General features: G+C 32.1%; 1 protein-coding gene across 1 annotated transcript in view; it reads left to right on the plus strand.

Moving 5' to 3' along the window:
- The window catches only part of LOC108910882 (adenylate kinase isoenzyme 5), a 55,315-nt gene that overhangs the window by 27,078 nt on the left and 7,893 nt on the right, over positions 1–20,344 (plus strand). Inside the window, exons 5-7 of the mRNA XM_018715625.2 lie at positions 4,715–4,897; positions 14,160–14,312; positions 16,310–16,765. Coding sequence (XP_018571141.1) covers positions 4,715–4,897; positions 14,160–14,312; positions 16,310–16,765 — 792 coding nt within the window. The remainder of the gene's footprint in view (positions 1–4,714; positions 4,898–14,159; positions 14,313–16,309; positions 16,766–20,344) is intronic.

The following is a 20,344-nucleotide window of genomic DNA, read 5'->3' on the forward strand; positions in this document are numbered from 1 at the left end:
TGTGCGTTTCCGAGTTATTTTGATTTTTATTGTTTGTTGTGGTACTAAATTAAGTAATTTATTTATTATCAATTATCGGCTAAATATTTAATTCTTTCAACGAAACCTACCTAAATATGGTTTGTTACGGATTTTAAAAAGCCGAAATCTCTTATTCTTTATCTCTTTCCAATGTAGTCAAAATAAATATTTGTTATATCAAGCTATACTCAAATACAAGACTTTTATAAGTTGAAATCTGTTACATTACATACATACAATACATTATTGTGCAGTTGCCAAAAAGTTTTAAGAAGTTGTTAATTAAATATTGTTATAAATTCAAAAAATTTCTCCATAAACATTAACATCAATGTTCATTCAATGTTTTTTTTTTTTAATTTAGTTGCAGTACATTAGTATTTACGCAGCACATAATAAATAAGGATTGTTAAAATTAGTGTACTAAACAGATTTCAACTTATAAAAGTCTTGTATTTGAGTATGGCTTGATATAACAAACATTTATTTTGACTACATTGGAAAGAGATAAAGAATAAGAGATTTCGGCTTTTTAGAATCCTTAACAAACCATATTTAGGTAGGTTTCGTTGAAAGAATTAAATATTTAGCCGATAATTGATAATAAATAAATTACTTAATTTAGTACCACAACAAACACTAAAAATCAAAATAACTCGGAAACGCACAGGAATTTCGAAACAGAAGAAGGGACATTATTTTTGTTAAACTGTATGTAGATAATGAAAATAACAGTTTTTTTAAAAAATAATCATTGGCGTAGAAGTTCTGTTTAAGAAAGTGGTTGAGCACCCCCTCCACTCCGCCACTGTGCATGTTTTTGAACATTTTTATCGCTTGTTTTATGCCCCTTAATTAATAGGCATTATCCCCCAAACATGAAAAAAATCTAAGCATTCGTTTATAAGTTATAATGAATATTCGAGAAAAAAAATTATATTCAACACCCCGTATCTCGGAAACGAAGCCTTCTATGACATATGTTTATAGGAACTTTTCTTTTTAAAAACATGTGTTCTATCTCCTGTTAAAGTTTGTCTACAAAAAACTGACTCACCCTGTATAAATATCAGTAAATGTTATGAAATTTTTTTCTTGTGCATAATGCTTTAATCATTTGCTATACCTATAAATACAATTTCACTTAATTTTTCAGTCTTTATTTAAAAATCTGCTTGCTAAATCTTATTTGAACCAGTATGAAGTATTTACCAGTCAGGATTGTGACAGGAAATATTACGTTTTTTTATAATAGTCAGTATTATCATCACCAAGAAGTTAATAGCGGAGTGCTACAATGGTCTGTTTTGGATCCTTTATTGTTTTCGGTTTGAAAAAGTTTTGTCTCAATGTGTCACATTTTAAGTTGATGACACAGCTATTTTATTATTTCTAAGAAAATGCAATAAATGAAATAACCAATATTTTAGGTAAATGTTGTCTACCTATCCTTTAAAATCAAAAATAATGTTATTGGGAAGATGCGCTGTTAGAATTTGATCTAAAAATCGTATTCTTATTAAATTATCTGATGATTAATTTGAACCAACCGAAGGTGCAAACAATTTAGGTTTAATTATTGATACTTCTTCAATGTTTTTCTAATAGGAAATCACGTAGTCAACAAAATAGAATTTGATTATGCGAGGCTTTGGTGTTATTACATATGAATTATTGCGATGCAGTCTGCTACCTTACCTGTCGGATTAATATGTGATGTTCGTGGGCGCCAACAAATTCACTTAAAGTTAAAGATATTGGTTGTATGAAAATTTTATCACGCCAAGTTTTCCACAGCTGCTGTATGTTTCATTAAGATTTTACTTTTTAAAATGGTACGTACCTTTATGGCAAAATTCGATATTGAATTTGAAAATGTCTTAATTCCCACTGGAATCGGCAAATGTCGATCGAAGTTGAGGGTTACTTGAAGCGCGCATCTATTTAGCGCTTTTTTATGCTACTAATATCTTAAAAACGTTTGCTTTTATCAGGAAAATCGTTGAAACGAAAAATGTACCAGATATTTTTTCTGTAAACTACAATATTGCAACTCGTTAATTTTTATTCGTTTTTCCATTTCTTACAATTAAATGATTTGAACTTATTTTTTTCACAGTATCCATGAGAACAAAGTTTTCTTTTAAGTTATTTACTGTACGCTTATTTTACTAAAATTGTACTTAACTTAAATCGTTTTCATTCACAATGTCCTACTACGTCCGTGTCATAACCTAGTAAGAGAATTATTTTTACCCCTATTAGTTTTTGTCATCCGAAGAAGACTTTGGCAGTCAGACAACCACAAGGACACATACTTTACGAATCCGTAGCCCAAATTTAAAAAATGTACAGTTATTTCTTGTAACAATGCTAATTTGACTGTACTGCCAAAAAATGGATGCAAAACTATAACTACAATAAATTTTAGTAAAATTTCTTGGATCATCAACTACATCTACAAATTTTAGGCCAGTTTTGTTACGTGCTCATTAGACAGGGTGTAACTAAATTCATTCATTTTCGACATACATGGTGTCCAAAATTAATCAAAACATGTGCTTTATTTGAAGATGCAATAAACAGTTGAGAGAAGAAAGGGTGCAGTAAATTATTATTATTTATTAAAATATATATTCTATTATTAGCATATTTTTTACTCTAATTTGTATATCTTTATTTCAACTAGTTCAAATAAACGAATTTTCTTTAAGCTTATCAAATTAAGTCAAATAATGTTCTCCGAAACGAAAAATCTAGATATACAAAAGATATTTAACCCCACAGACAAAAATCCTAACTGTTGATATTCCGAGAAATTACGTCGTGGGTTACATACATGCTCAATTAATATTTAATTATACCAGTAATACCTAGTAAACCGTAGTAATAAATAACGCAGCTCCACATAAAAAAGTGGACGGTCTGAAAGACAAGATCATGTTATCTACATGTTTTTACATGTTTTTGGGGTCGCTAAATTCGAATCCGGTATCCGTATAACTCGATCAGATCTGGGTTAAGGTCAGTTCAAGGTCAAATGCAGAGAATCAATTGCCAACAGAGTAAACCAATATTAGGTTTTTGGGGTTGCTGAATTCGAATCTGACGTCCGTTTGACCCGATTAGGTCTACTAAATACTCTCAAGTTCTAAGCTCAAAAGACTTACGTTAAGCATAATGCGTATTAAAATTTGAGTACCAAATAAGATTAAAGAAAGAAAGCTTTAATTCTGAGCTCGTGACTTTTTTCATCTAAATTTAATGACAATGGAGATAGAGATATCAGATTTCTAGTATCTATCACCGTTTTGGCTGTACCCTATAAAGCTATCGAAAATCAACCACCTTGTACAGTTCGTCATAAAACACCATATACTGCTAAAATATCGAAATAATCTCTATAAATCTCCATGATTAAATTTTCGAAAATCTATTAGCGAAGGATAAACACTCTTGAAAAATGAAAATGGAATGGGACAGAAAAGCGTGCGTGTCCATAACCATTAGGTGATAAATGGTAGATAAAGCACACACACTTTCTACTTATTGGCCGTATATGAGGTTTACTTGGAAACAGTAAACATGTACTGACAACAAACTTCGAAAACTTTGGGTACTTTAATGAAAATGAGGATCAATAACTAACATTACCTACTGAAAATTGTAATAGTTACCGGTTAGTAATAATGGATAATAACACTAAAAGCATAGTAATTTAAGTTTTAAATGGCTTGGAGTTACTTGGAAACTTTCTTAGCACAACATAACGTCAAGTATGATAAATATTCAAATTCCAAATAGTTCTGTTTAAGTATACAATCCTTTGTAAATATACTTTACTTCACTATTACCGTTCTATTCAGACAGGGTTTTTCCTGACTCTAACGATACATAGATACTGTTTTGGAGGAGAGGGGCAACCTAAGCGGGTACAGAGTGCCAACTTAAAAAAAATTGGCTTAAAATTTGGGGATATAAAGAGTGATTTTCAAATCTCTTAGCTCTAACTTTCGAAACATTTGTGGAAACTAATTTACACTAGCATACCATAGATCCAAATTTCAAGTCTGTACTGAGAAAATTCCTATACATTTGTGGCTCCTTTGAAAAATTCACCGTGTATATTTTTTTTATTACTTAATATAGCATACTGAAAGTACATGAATCAATGAAAAAAATCGTGCGTTTGGTTTTTTGTCACATTTTTTTTCAATTAACAATGACGTTTTGGTAACATCATTTTTTTATCAGCCTGGCACTTTGCCATTGCGAAATGTAAAATTTACCAAAATTCATCTTGCAGCATTTATATTGTAAAATAAAAAATTCTATTGTAGTAACAATTTTTTTTTGGCATTTTCTCTGAACATTTAGAATTTTTTCCGCATCAAAGTAAATGTTAAATACAGTTTTAAAAAATATAAACGTTGGGGGAGATCTTGATATGTTTTCAGCAGTATTCAGTTACATCAATATGATAATTTTTACTATATAGTTTGGCACATTTTCCTTGATTTAAAGAAAGGCTAATCAAGTCCAAATATGTATATAAAAATCTGGACCTGGACGTGAGAACAACGGCAAAATTTAATTATTTTAAAATCGAAATTAATTTTATTAATTTAAAAATGTTTTCGGAAAATAAGTAAGTACTTTTGACACTTTAATCCTATTTGACATTTTGTTTCAGATTCAAATCGTACAAGGTGTCATTCTGATATCATGGAGGAAGAAAGTCTTGGAAAGACAAATAGATTATGGTGCCAAATTAGGTCAAGTTGTTTTATCTTTAGCTCGTATGGAGTTAAATAATTTCTACAAGAACGTTATACCCGTAGCGGAATATTTCGACCAAAGCAACATGCTCATATCGGTAAGCTGCTGTTACTTATAATTAGGTATAAGGAAAATACTTTACAAATTTTACTTTACCCATTGGGTAAAATCGTCAGGGATAATCGAAGTGTATGGGGTCTCTGGAATACCTCAGGACTAAAAGTAATTTTTTTATTTATTGGGGTATTTTGTGAAGAAATATAATCAAATCAATCAATCAATCAATTAATTATAGTTAAACTAACACTAACACCTAGAGGATCAGTCACGGGTTTATATGAAATTATTTTTACCTTACCAAATATCTCACAATGGAAAAAGTGCACGAATAAAAAATATGTATCACAATGTCTGTTCACTTTAAGATGGTTTATGTTTACGAAAAATTCACATTTATGCTCAATTAAATTAAAAAATACTTTTACAACTACTCCTACTTTGTCTTACAACTTCACCGTCCAAAAATTTTAATTCAATATTTTCAGGGAAAAATATCATCTTCGTGTTTTAAATAAGTTTTTCTGAGCATTTCTAGTAACAAAATTATTACACTCTATATAAAGTTACTCCTAAATTGACATAAATGCACAGTAAATATCATTATAAGCTTAATCACAGACAATATAGCTTATCACCACAGACTGCTACTTAAATGCTGGAAATTCGCAACCCGGAATGGATGCAGGGTCTCCTTAGCCGGCTTCCAGCTATAAAATTTAGCGTAGTAACTCTTCTACTTGGTAAAGGCGGCAGTTCCAGCGGTGGCTTTGTTGCCAAATAATAACTGCTAAATAAATTTAATGCTTTCAATTATGTAATAAAAGAGATAAGGAACTTATCTTGTGTTTGGAAATCACATTTGCCTTAAATATTAAATAAAATAAATCAAGTTAGAATTAAAACTATAAATTTACCTAATTAATTATTTATTTTATATCACCTTGGGAAAATTCAAAAACTCGAAATTAATGTTTTTAGATTTGTTTGTCGACTTCCAATATGGTACGATATTAACACCTATGTTTAAAAATTGCATTATACAGGTTGTGTATCCTTAGATGGGTACTGCCTCTTATTGTTGATTTCTTTAGATAGGTAAAATAATTATTGACACAAGTGTTGCATATCATGGATGTCATTGGTAGTGCTCATATTTGTGACACAAGGTGTTCAAAAAAATTAACACAATGTAAAATTGCTGGAATCTCAAGGAGAAATTTATTAAAAAAAAAAAACAACAAATCATCAATCAATACAGAGATAAGATAATGCATTCGCTACTGCTGTTGCAATTTTTGACTAACTTTTTGTTTTTCGACACACTGACTTCGGACCGTTTCCATTTAACGCAGAACGGACAATCAGAACCAGAGTAGTGGGGAGATTTTTTTAATTATTTTTCAATTCAACGCACCGTTTCCAAATTATAAGACCTTTTTTACTGTATCACCTCACACACCTCTGAGTCTTTCCGAAATTTATTTTCCACATACGGACTTCGGACCTTTTCCATTCAACGGAGAACTGACACACAGAACCAGGGGCGTGGGGAGAATTTTTCAATTATTTTTTCGATTTAACGCACCGTTTCCGAGTTATACGGCCTTTTTACTATAACACGACATACCTCTTGTTTCCAAAATTTATTTTCGACATACGGACTTCGGACCTTTTGCATTCAACGCAGAAGGAACATACAGAACCCGGGAGGGAGGGGTTGACATTTTTCAATTATTTTTTCGATTCAACGCACCGTTTCCGAGTTATAAACACTTTTTTATCCTATGATGTCACACACCATTGCTCCCGATTTTTTTTTTTTAGACATGCGGGTTTTGACGTTTTTCACTGGTTCACCATGGGAGATTTATTTGTTCACCATGGGAGATTTTTTGATACTTAAGAGTCTAAGCAAATACTGTTTTTTTTTCTTTCATATATTGTGACACCCCGCTCTGCGTCACCCACCGAGTGCTCTACTCAGAACCAAGGGGAAATTTGTTTATATTTCCAGCCATTTCCGAGTTACGAGCAAAAACCATTTTTTTTTCTTATACTGTGTGACATCATAGATCGATAACGAAGGCTTAACAAGGCCACGCGCTCTACCCCACGTTCCCTCCCTAGGTGTCCTGAAATTGCTGGGGAGACTCCTGAAGACAGCAGAGAGAGAGAGAGAGAGAAAGGCTCTCTATGAGGACAGAGCCACTCTATCTCTATCGCACACTATAACTCTATCTCTCTCGCACACAATCAGACAAAAACGACAGAAACGAACCTTCTTTTAAAAATACATGGGATTTATCATTATTAGAATAACCCATTTTAATTTAAAAAATTAAAAAAATTACAATGGGTTATTCTGATGACGAAAAATAAAACATAATTAACTGTATTATTCAAATAACAATAATGTGCAAAAGTTCTTCAGGAATATTGGCAAATTTATTTTGGAGGAAGAATCCCGTCAACGAACACTAAAAAATATTATTAGAAACCTTAGGTGGCCAGAAAACAGCCCCGATCTCATTGTCAGTCCTTTAGACATATTTTTTTTACCTGAAAATTTGCAAGTATTGAAAAAAAAATACAGGACGAAATGCTTGATAATTTTGAATTTGTTTTTGAAGCAATTAATAGTAAATTGAAACATATTTTCAACTGTATCATCACAATCACTTGCATGTTGATTTGTAAAAATTGTAGGTATATTAATGTTATTTCGTTTTTAGTTATTCTCCTTATGTTGTTGTAAAGGTTAGTTATAAAAAGCGTTGTTTGTTATTTTCATAAGGATGAATTTTAATTTTTTTTAATGATTTTTTTTATTTTAAACATATATATTTTATGCCAGTAAATTTTGATGTCAAATGAAATAAAGGAAAAGTCGTACATTTGTATTTAAAGTTTCTTTCTATCTTTAATTATTAAACCTATAAGTGGATGTCAAAATACAAAAAAAAACCTGTACCTACATTCCGCGACGTACTAATAACCCACCTTGTATATTAAATAAATTTATCGTCATCATCAAATATTAAAAAAATTATATTACAAGCTGTTTAAAATATTATTACGAATTTTGTTTATTTGGAAATATATTTTCTGCAGTATTTCAATACCAAAAAATGAAAATAGTAGGTAGCTAATTAACGAAATTATGATTAAATAACTTAATTGTAACACCACTGCAGAATATCATATGATACATACATAGATATTCGTTGATTCTTTAAAAACATTTCTATCAATACCTACATCATACATTTAAGTAAATACAGTAACGCAAAAAACAGATATTGATAAGAAAGTGTACAAAAGAAATCCGTAAGTACGCCTGGCAACATTACCAAAGACTTGTTTATATGTTGCTAGGATACGGGTAGGTATGCGGGCCGCTGCATTTGATTCTTCCTAAAATTCTGTTGGTGGTGTACTCTACCGGCAATTCAGAAATTTAAAACTGCCGGCCTATTCCAGTAGCGGTCTGTGGCGAGAGCTATTTTGTCTGTGGCTTAATACATAACACCAAAAAATTTTATTGAAGAACAGAGCACTTTTTTCTAAACTTTGACATAATTTTAAAAAATATTATCACCACCGCGACTTAAATTTAAAAATCGAGACTTGATAATATATTTAATGAATAACTTTTATATAGTATCTAATACTTAACTTTCTAATCAGTTTAAAATATATAAGTTATTTTACACAGAAATGTCGTAGCCAAAGTTCTTTATCTAATGACAGGTGGGAATGAATCTAGAGTTAAAGAACATTTTTTTATATTTTAACGCAACACCATATTATTTACTATATACTTCGTAAAATATTTAGGATCAAAATATATACAGTTCATTTGAATACGCTTAAATTAGTAAGATATACGGCAGCAGTTTTTTCATATTGTGAATTTAAAAGAAGTGAACAAATTTTTGCATTAGATCTGAGATATGCATGTTAGAATAACTGCTAACGACGTGGCGTGATTTCGAGAAAGCTTAGGAAGTAAGTCAGGAAGTAACTACTATAAAGCAGTAAACGTACGAAACAGGTTGTTGTTTTATATGAAATGTTATAATTTATTGTTTATTTCCTATATCAGACATGTTTCATTTAGAACTACTTTGGAAAAAATTAACTGTTTGGAAGATTTTTATGTTATATATTTTTATTACGATATTTCTATTTTAACTGGAAATTGCTTTAATTTTTTAAGCTATCATATTCAAAACTTTATTTTTGTTATTTCTGACACTGCCAATTATTAATATGACGTATTTCTTTCCTTTTTTTATACACTGTCCTACAGGAGAACAGGAGGGTGAAGAGAAAACAAAATCACAGTAGACACATTGAAATAGTAAATGAGGGGTCCAAAGCAAAAACGAGGTATATTCATTTTAAATAATTTTACAGGAAAATAAAAAAACGTTTTAAAAATTAGTTGGTCTTTAAAATTTACTTTTCTGGGTATATCTCATTTAAACATTCAATATTAAAGATGCCTCCACATTACTTTTTTATTTTATTTTTTTCAAAATATCCTCAAAAAAGGATATAGAAAAATGATCTTCCCGCACAGGATTCGCATGTATTTCTGAATAAAATTTGTGTTAAGTGGTGTAAGCTTTATTTTTGGTTGAAATAAAATGTTACTTAGTAATAAATAATAAAATTACATAAACTAATTTTCGATATGCTATCGGATTCATATTCTGAAAGTTTCGGTAGCCGAAATTTCAGGAGTACCTAATATGATTTCTTTTTATTTCATTATAAAATGACTTATTAGCTAGAGGCACATACTTTTTTGCTAGGCTCAAGTTTATTTGGTTTTAGTAAACGTTTTCTTGAATATAAAACTTTATCGTTTTTGGGAGAGGGAGAAATGTTTTTCAAGTTCAAACATCTCAAACATAGGAACATATACTTTTTGACTTCGTAATACACCTGGCATTTCTTCTAAATCATATTTAAAAATCCTGTACTTAGATATTGCGAATTTGATTTTATTTTGGTTCACAGGTTTCTTAAATTGAGTAGCAACACTCTTCATAACCTAAGTCAACCCACAAAACGTGAACAAGTAGAGTGTAAGAATCGGGTATCTCCCGAAGATGCCTAGTTCTTGCGTGGAAACTTTACACTGCAAAAGCAGGGTATCTGATTCTTGCACTAGCTTAATAGTCAGGTATATGTCATAAAAGCATTTACTATACTTAAAAATAAGGCACATACCTGCGGCTTACACAGTTTGAAAAGCGAATTTTTGTACACACGTTCCGCTAAAAATATAAATTTTCGTAAAAAGTGGAGATACCCGTTGGTAGATTTGTCAAATGTATTATCAATATAACAGGGTATACACCCTAATTAAAAAAATAATAACTCGAAAACGATTTCTTTTTCGAATAAAATGAAACAAACTTTTTTCTTTCGAATACCATTTTGAATTAAATGAACATATCGAATTTTCAAAATACGCATAATATCGAAATTATGAGGTTCTTAGTGATGACAATAATTGAAATAATAAATGGAATGCCGTACACTCGTTTATGTTTCTAAATTCCTTCTATTTCTATTGCCAGTTCTTGATACTTCTCTTTCTCTTTTGAGTATTTTTTTTAATTATATTTTGGTTTGATACTGTTGTGTTAATTATGCAAGTGATATTTTCCTTTTTCTCCTGAAATGTCATACCGGTTTGGTAAGCGCAGTTGTTTTTTGAGTGTAATATAATTTATAATATTTATTCTCTATTTATTGTTTGTGGTGTGTATGGAATAATGGATCTGTATCTTTATGCAGTTGGTACTGTATAATTTTAGCTGTGCTTATTTGTATACTTAACACTTGCTAATAGTTGCAACACGATATTATGTATATGAAAGATAGCCTCGGGAAATAAATGGCACTTTCTACAGGGTGATTAATTAATAATGGGACAGAGCTTAAGGGCATGTTGCTGACCTCAAAATAGAGCGATTAAGCCAAATATGCCTTATCCGATTGTACCTTTTCGATCTACAGGGTGTTAAAGTTGCAAAAATACTTTCGATTTTTTTAAATATCTTGAGCATCTTTGAACGGATTGTCTTGAAAGTTTGTTCACCTATGTTTTCTGAGGTGGTAATTACGGAAATGGTAACTATTTTGCAATCACATCTAGGATGCGCTAGTTGTAGTGTTCCGTCGGAGTAAACATATGTCAAACTTTTTTGTCCTTCAAAAATCTGAATTTCCAATAAGAAATTATTAAACTACGTTCAATTCTAAATAAAAAAGATATACCTGTTAAAAATCGATAAACTTAACCGTTTTCGAAATAAGAACGATTTACTATTTCTTTACAAAATTATTTGTTTGAACGTACGCCTTTAAATAAGATGACTTAATTACGAATTAAGACAAACACAGTAACAACTGAAAATTTTATTATGCTTAAGTCTAATTACAAAAGATTCTCAAAGTGGCGACCATTGTTTTCAATACATTTTTTTATTCTCTCGTTAAAATTTTGTCTGACACTGAATAGACTTCTTTGTTGGTCTCTGATAATGTTAACAGATTCTTGTATTTTTGCCCACAGCTCTTCTCGAGTATGTATAACATCTTTATAAACTAAAGATTTAACGTTACCCCAGAAATAAAAATCTAGGGGATTTAAATCAGGGCTACGCGCAGGCCAAGGCACTTCGCTGCCGCGACCAATCCAACGGTTTCGAAAACTTATATCAAGATATTCTCTTACTGGTCGGGAGTAATGTGCGGGAGCACCATCATGCATAAACCAAAAGGTTTGCCGTAAATTTAAGGGGATATTTTCAAGAACGAGTGGCAAGTCATTTGTTAAAAAATTTAAATAATTTTCCCCATTAAGTGGACGGGGTAACACAAATGGTCCCAAAATGTTATCGGAAAGTATTCCACACCAAATATTTATTGAGAATTCATGCTGAAAATGTTGTTCTCGTGGCAAGTGAGGATTTTCCAGTTCCCAGGAATGGCTATTTTTCCAATTAAATACACCGCGCCGGGTAAATGTAGCTTCGTTCGTAAACAATATTTTATTATAAAATGTAGGGTCAGCATTTTGTTGCCGTCGAAGAAACTGTGCGAACCGAAATCTACCAGGATCTTGTGGTATCAACTGTTGAACCGGACGAAAATGGTAAGGATACAATTTTTCTTTGTGGAGTATTTTGAAGGTGGAAGGCTGACTTGCACCAGTAGCTGATGAAATTCGGCGTGTGCTTGTTTGCGTGTTTTCGGCAATTCGCACTAAAACATCCTCTTCTTGCTCCGCCGCTAATACTTTAGGCCTTCCAACGTCTCGTTTAGGGCGAAATGATCCCGTTTCTCCTAATCTGTCGTACAACGTCTTGAAAAGCTTGTGGTTAGGTTGTCTGTTATTTGGATATAACTCCAAGTACGTCGCTGCTGCATGACGACCACAATAATTTTCTTGGGCATACACACATACCATGTTTCTCATTTCAACAAACGAATAATCATTATGACGCGGCATTTTAATGAAAAAAATCACAAACGAAGAAGAACTAAACTGTCTAGTATTTATAAGTTGCTTAGAATTGACATAAATAATACATGACATTTCATTGACAGCGGCCTACTTCATTTAAGTCATCTTATTTAAAGGCGTACGTTCAAACAAATAATTTTGTAAAGAAATAGTAAATCGTTCTTATTTCGAAAACGGTTAAGTTTATCGATTTTTAACAGGTATGTCTTTTTTCTTTAGAATTGAACGTAGTTTAATAATTTCTTATTGGAAATTTAGATTTTTGAAGGACAAAAAAGTTTGACATATGTTTACTCCGACGGAACACTACAACTAGCGCATCCTAGATGTGATTGCAAAATAGTTACCATTTCCGTAATTACCACCTCAGAAAACATAGGTGTACAAACTTTCAAGACAATCCGTTCGAAGATGCTCAAAATATTTAAAAAAATCGAAAATATTTTTTTTACTTTAACACCCTCTAGATCGAAAAGGAGCAACATTCGGATAAGGCATATTTAGCTTAATCGCTCTATTTTGAAGTCAGCAACATGCCCTTAAGTTCTGTCCCATTATTAATTAATCACCCTGTATATTATTTACCAATTGTGATTGAGAAGTCCTTTTTAAGAATATGCTTTTCATGAGTATTTGTGGTTATGACTTGGTCTCGAATTGTTAGAACAATTTCAGGGTATATATAACTGCACTTTCTGTAGCAATTTGTATGTATGTTCTCTATTTATTTGTTCCTAATTGACTATAATAATGTCAATATGTTTACCATTCTATTGGAGAGGAAACAACCGAAGACTAGAGAGTGTTTTGTATCGATAGATTTGGAGGTGTGCAATGTTTATTGTACTGTGGTTCTCTGTAATGGGTGAATTTTTATTATGGAAATAAGATTTTTTTATATTCATTGTCCATCGTTAGCCTCTGCGTATTCCTTCAGGTCTTTCTCTTCATCTTCTTCTTGAAAGATTTCTTTGTCAAAGGAAACAAAAAAACGTTATCAGAGTAAATGGGATGCGCATATGCAATGGCATATGCGCATCCCATATGCGTAATTTTGAGGTTCTTAGTAAAAATATTTCCCAATAATAAATATATTTTTAAGTTTAACATCTTGTATATCGAAAACCAATTTCTTTAGATCCTTGGATTTAAGTTATTTGTTTACAAATAACTAGGAATTAATATCAAATCGCTACGACAGACTTAGTAAGAACTAACTTCAATGACATGATACAGAAGTTTCAAGAAACATTTCTAGAATTCAAAGAAATTAATAATTTCAGCATTAACAATTAATTTAAGAAAATAAGAAGGGACTCTTCTAATTTTGTGCTCTACACCCATTTATTACTAGAAACTTACAAATATATTATTCATGTGCGTTGGAATCGACATCAATACAGACAAATGTTTTATAAGAATATGACGACGGTACACATTACATTTAAATCATTTACATTGGAAACTTTTCTTACTAGAGTCGGCTATAGAATTAACGGCACGATATGGGAATAGAATAACAAGTTAAGAAAAAAAACGTATTGATCATTTGGATACGTCTGTACATGGAAAGTCTGTTCAAATGGACTCGTTTATTTAAAAAAACTTATATAATCTAGATCTTACTGATTTAATAAGTTTTACTGAAACTTAATTGCCACCATGATGGAAATAAAATTACTGTTCCAAACAACATAATTATTGGTCACGTGGCTTGTAATCATTTATAAAGTAAATAATTATTTTTTAGATAAATGGTGAAAGAGCGCCAGCAGAGGTATATAAAGATTTCAAGAGTTCGGTTTTAAGGATATTGGGAATGCAGGATAATCCACCTGTGTTCAGCAATGGAAAAGTTGCACCCATTCCTGTAGATGTTGTCACAACCGACCTTCCGGCAGTGGTATGTATTGCTTTATATAGATATGAACATTTTTTTAATTAATATACTTAAATCTAATATTCAGAAGTATATAAAATATAGAACAATTTCAGTTTTTTACATCGTTCTAAATAAGGTGTTGTAAGTTGTTATTTCAGTAATTAAAACTGAAAATATTATACCAAAGGGTTGCCCTTAAAAAATTAATAATCAAAATTGATTTATCTTTCAGTTTGGTCATTATATAGGGTGATTCAGAACTTCAGTACATAAAAAAAAATTTTTTTGGATGTACAGAGGAAAATACAATTTTGTAAAAAAAATCAAAAAGGGCAGTTCGAAAATGATACACTTCTGCACGACACTGGAAACTGGTCCACTGTAAAACCTTAGCTTACACAAGGCGAAGTGTAATAAAAAATTAACGGACAAAAACTTGAAAGAATTTCGCAATGAAAGAAATAAATAGAATTTTATAACACCTATTTTCTATCAGCAAATCCAACTGCTTTTGCCGCTATTGTTCAAAATTTTGTCCACCGACGTATAAACACACTTGGGCCCGTCTTACCCAGATTCTACGAACTAATACAAATGTTGTCTTGCTTCACCATAAATTAAAACGATATCCATCAACTCCGAGTTGCTATACACTTTGACACTAATTACTAAAAAACTATTGTAAACACTATCACAAAGACGTTAACACTAATTGTAAAATCGGATTTCAGTATTCGGAGTCGCTGGGGCCACGTGGCTTTCTAGATACATTGCGTAAAGCGCACAACGGGAATGACGCTAGAGACTACAGTTATCCAGCGATGTAATAGTTGAAAGTACTACAACTTCAATAATTTTTTTCTCGGAAACTATAATGATTTTACAAAAAATTTTCTTTCTCTCTTGTTTTTCGAAAAAAAGCCTGATTTTCGAGTAAAACTTAAAAAACGAACTGAAAACACCGGACCTCAACCCATTGGATTTGTTATTGTGGGGTGCTGTTCAACGGCAGGTATACAGTGAACAAATTAATACACTTGAGCAGTTAGAAGGAAGAATAAATAATTCTTCTCATCAGATTCAAGCAACAATAAACCTCCAACAAATTGCATTTTCGTTACTAAAAAGTTGTCGCGCCTGTGTTCGTGGAAATGGGGGTATTTTTGAGCATTTACTCAAATAAAATCAGTAAAATGATGACTAATGTTATTAATTTATTTATTCGGTTAAATAACCGAATGGTTAGTGTTTGTCACTTTAAGTAAAACTTCAATTCGTTTTTTAAGTTTTACTCAAAAATCAGTCTTTTTTCGAAAAATGTAAAAGGGTAGTAATTTGTAGAAAATGGAAAGACGAATCCGAAAATATTATGACCGTAAAGCAGTGGCGTACTATTTTATTTAGAAAAATATGTCACCGATATGTACCTCCGCCACTGAGGTATCTAAATTTTAGAAAAAGGCCTCAGATTTTGGACAATGTTTACATAAATGTATGAGCCCAATTTTAAATTATTTCACTTACTAGTTTTTAAATTATTTAAAAAAATTAAAAATATTTTTAAAGTTTAACACCATGTATCTTTTTATCGAAGCTTCCTACACCAAAGAATACAAAGTTTCATTTATAGTCACCGTTTGTGCATCACCCTGTATATTGATTTCCTGATCATATAATTATTCCGGAATTTATTTATTTACTGCGATATTGGTCTATAAAATATTTTTTAAGTATTTTTCTTCCAATTTGTTTTATTACGATCGTTTTGGGTTTACCCCGAGTTATTTATTTTATTAAGCAATGTCCCAGTAAATAAATAATTTCAGTTACAAATTTAGGTAAGGCCTGTAACATTTTACGTAAATAAAATTGAACTCGGTCCAAACTGGTTTCTTTTTACCTCAGGAAGCCTATCCTATCTAGTATAGCCTATCCTATATCAGACACCCACTGTCCTATGTGTTTGATAAAGGGTGGGATAAATTTAATTGAATATAACTCACAAATGACTTCAACAGGCTGCTCCTCCTATACCTCAAGTACCTTCAGAGCACTCTAGATCGGAGCGTAGGACGGCGTCTCCACTACGGCCACAAACACAAGTCATTTCCGTTCACGCAACATCACAACCCAACTATAATTCACCCATAAAGGCAGGTTACCCTCCAGTTCTCTGGGTCATAGGAGGACCGGGCAGCAATAAGGCCGCCTTATGTTCAGCAGCGGCAATAGACACGGGGTGGACCCATATCAGCCTTGGTAAGCTTCTACGCGCTGCGGCAGAACCCCCTGACCCAAGACACAATTCAGAGGTGTCGAAATTGAGGGACTGTATCAGCAACGGCGAGATGGTGCCCCAGGAGATCGTGATGAAGTATGTGGAGTCCCACATAGCGGATAATATGGACAAAGAAGGCATAATCCTTGATGGATTCCCCAGGGATATGCTGCAAGCTACAGAATTTGAAAATAAGGTAGGAATGATTGATGTAATTAGGGCATTCATTAATATCTAATGTAGATTGGGGAATGACTGACTATACATAATGAAAGCCACTTTACCATGTAAAATTTAATTGTTTATTTATTTTATTATAATATATTCCAAAAACAGAAATGCAGGAGATGTGCAATAGAGTGGTCTACCATAAGTATCACGCTCTATTTTCTGCGTTATTTGTCGAGCGTACGGAAAAAAGTATAACGATATAAGTTGTAAGAATTTTTTTATAGATTTTATTGTACTTAATATATGAAAATAATTGAATGTCGGTTCTAACAGTAGGAGATGGCATGCGAAGCTATGACATAAACATTCACTGTATTAGATGTTGCAGTTTGCAGCCTTAGCTGATATTGGGTTCATGTAGAGTCCAACGGAGCAACTGCATGTGTAGTCCAGTTGGTAGAGGTTCGTCCTGTGTCAAACCTTGATAACTCGGAAATAACTACACAGGCCTACTTTAAATGATGAGTACAATAACAGGCTAATTTGCTGACAAAGTATTTTATCAGGAAAAAAAGTTATTAACAATTTAATAGTGAAAAAAAATTTTTTAGTAGTTTTCTTTAAATAACTCAGCGGGATGACTTTGTACGAAAAAATGCTTAGGACGTGATTTTATTCGTAATAAAAATAGCTACAAAATGGCGGTGGTCCGATTACGAAATTTGTAATAACAAAGCCGTGAGATTGAAAAAACGGTATAAAACGTCAATTTTTTAAAGTTGCTGTAAAAATGTCAATTATAAACAAAAAGTGATAAAACTTTCGAAAACTATAGTTCAATATATATACAATAATGACGCTAAAGCCGAAAATCAGGAGAGCAAAACTTTTTGTTCTATAAGGTGTTATACATTCATCGGCATCTGAAACTCGAAACTTTGCCAAATTTGTTCGAAGCTTTGCTGACACTTGAAATTTGGTACACACATAGTGTAAATATGCAGAAACCAAAAGCAATTTGCAAAATTCAAGTATCTTCATTTTTGCAGTTTTGGTAAGGTTTTATACGTCACCCTAGTTTTATACGTCACCGTTTTTTTAATTTTTGGACGTATATTTATGTATATTTATAAAATATTCCATTACGGTAGATTAGCCAGCATAATTACCTACAATTTAAAAAAATATATATTTTCATCGTTTAGATCCTAAGCTACTTAACATTTTGCGCCTGTTAGCCGTAGTCGTACATTATTCAACATATTAACATAAAACAAAATCGTACGTGTGGGGTAAACCTTTAACTTTAAGTAAACAATTGTTTAAATTTACTGTTGCATATTTCTAATAGTATACAAGCGCCGAAGAGCGGAGCTCGCGCTCGAAAATGAAAAGTTAAAGGTTTACCCCACACGTACGATTTTGTTTTATGTTAATATGTTGAATAATGTACGACTACGGCTAACAGGCGCAAAATGTTAAGTAGCTTAGGATCTAAACGATGAAAATATATATTTTTTTAAATTGTAGGTAATTATGCTGGCTAATCTACCGTAATGGAATATTTTATAAATATACATAAATATACGTCCAAAAATTAAAAAAACGGTGACGTATAAAACTAGGGTGACGTATAAAACCTTACCAAAACTGCAAAAATGAAGATACTTGAATTTTGCAAATTGCTTTTGGTTTCTGCATATTTACACTATGTGTGTACCAAATTTCAAGTGTCAGCAAAGCTTCGAACAAATTTGGCAAAGTTTCGAGTTTCAGATGCCGATGAATGTATAACACCTTATAGAACAAAAAGTTTTGCTCTCCTGATTTTCGGCTTTAGCGTCATTATTGTATATATATTGAACTATAGTTTTCGAAAGTTTTATCACTTTTTGTTTATAATTGACATTTTTACAGCAACTTAAAAAAATTGGCGTTTTATACCGTTTTTTCAATCTCACGGCTTTGTTATTGCAAATTTCGTAATCGGACCACCGCCATTTTGTAGCTATTTTTATTACGAACAAAATCACGTCCTAAGCATTTTTTCGTACAAAGTCATCCCGCGAGTTATTTAAAGAAAACTACTAAACAAATTTTTTTTCACTATTAAATTGTTAATAATTTTTTTCCTGATAAAATACTTTGTCAGCAAATTAGCCTGTTATTGTACTCATCATTTAAAGTATTCCTGTGTAGTTATTTCCGAGTTATCAAGGAAATATCACCAACAGTAACTTTTCGGCCTCTGCCGACTGGACTAATGACATAATTTCACATGTCGTGCGTGCATCCGAAATTCCATCCACCTTTCGAATTTTTCCTAACAATAAATAGATTCATCGCTCTCGAGATGAACTGTAACATTCAAAGGACCAAAATAGACAGTCGAGGATCTGGGATGATTGAGACAAATTTCATCATACTTTCGATTTTCAATTTTTACCAATCAAACAGCTCGAGGACCGGTTCATGTTCACCAGAGACAACCTCCTCCCCCAGACCACTAAACCGACAGTTAGGGCGAGGATAACACTATCTTAAAATTTACTCTTAACTTTTGGATCCAGCCGTCAATGTTTCATGATGTCATCAAAATGAATGGTCAGATATCCTTACCTGAGAACCCAAAAATCAGTTAATCGTTCAAGTGCCCGCAACGGAAGGCGAATTGCTTGTCGGGAATGACTTGCAATTTGACCGTGCTCTCTGGCAATCAAATTTCTAGCATCTGTGGCACTGGGGTGCCAATTCGATTATCGCCTTTTGTCGTTCTACTTTTACGATGAGAGAACGGCATCATTAGACCTACAACAGAGTTACTTGGTTCTGGAGTATTTGCACTACTAGGGCTAGTGACATAGTATACAGGGTGTATCTTAAATGATTGACATGTACTGCAAATAAAAAAAGAAGCTTCTAATGCATTGAGTAACAGTACCATATTAAATCTACTGCATGAGTTTGACGAAAACCCACATCCTTCAAGTCGACAAGCAACTTCAGCATTGAATGTTTTCCATACCTCGATTATTTCCGTAAAAATAAAATAAAATGCATCCCTATAAACTCAGAAGCTTAATCCAACTAGAAAATGTTTTGGTTTCTGATGAGACCACTTTTATTCTTCACGGCCATGTTAATCGTCAAAACTTTAGCTACTGGTCTAATGAAAATCCGCATTGGGTGAGATAATTACATACAGGGTGGGCCACCAGTAACGCCTCGGTCGCTAGTGACCAAACGGCAAATGTTACAGAAACCTGTTTAGGTGGGTATGTGTAGGTTGATTACGGCTATATTTTAAAAATATTTTGAAATATACAGGGTGTCCAGGAAAAACGTACCATATCAAAGTTATGTATTTTTAAATGGAACACCCTGTATTTTACTGCATTTTTGAAAGCACCGTAAAAAAATAGGTGAACTTTATTAAAGGTTCTGCATACCTAGGACTTATAGTTTGTGAGATATTTCAATTTTAGTGAAAATGCAAGCATAGCGTAGAAATTTAATATTAGCAATAAAAAAATAATTTTAAGGAAGCAGCTTTGGAGGGTCTATTGTAGATCCTTGAAGTTATAAATTGTTATATTTGTCGTCA

Source organism: Anoplophora glabripennis, unplaced genomic scaffold, assembly GCF_000390285.2.
Source record: "Anoplophora glabripennis isolate ALB-LARVAE unplaced genomic scaffold, Agla_2.0 scaffold728, whole genome shotgun sequence".
NCBI lineage: Eukaryota > Metazoa > Arthropoda > Insecta > Coleoptera > Cerambycidae > Anoplophora > Anoplophora glabripennis.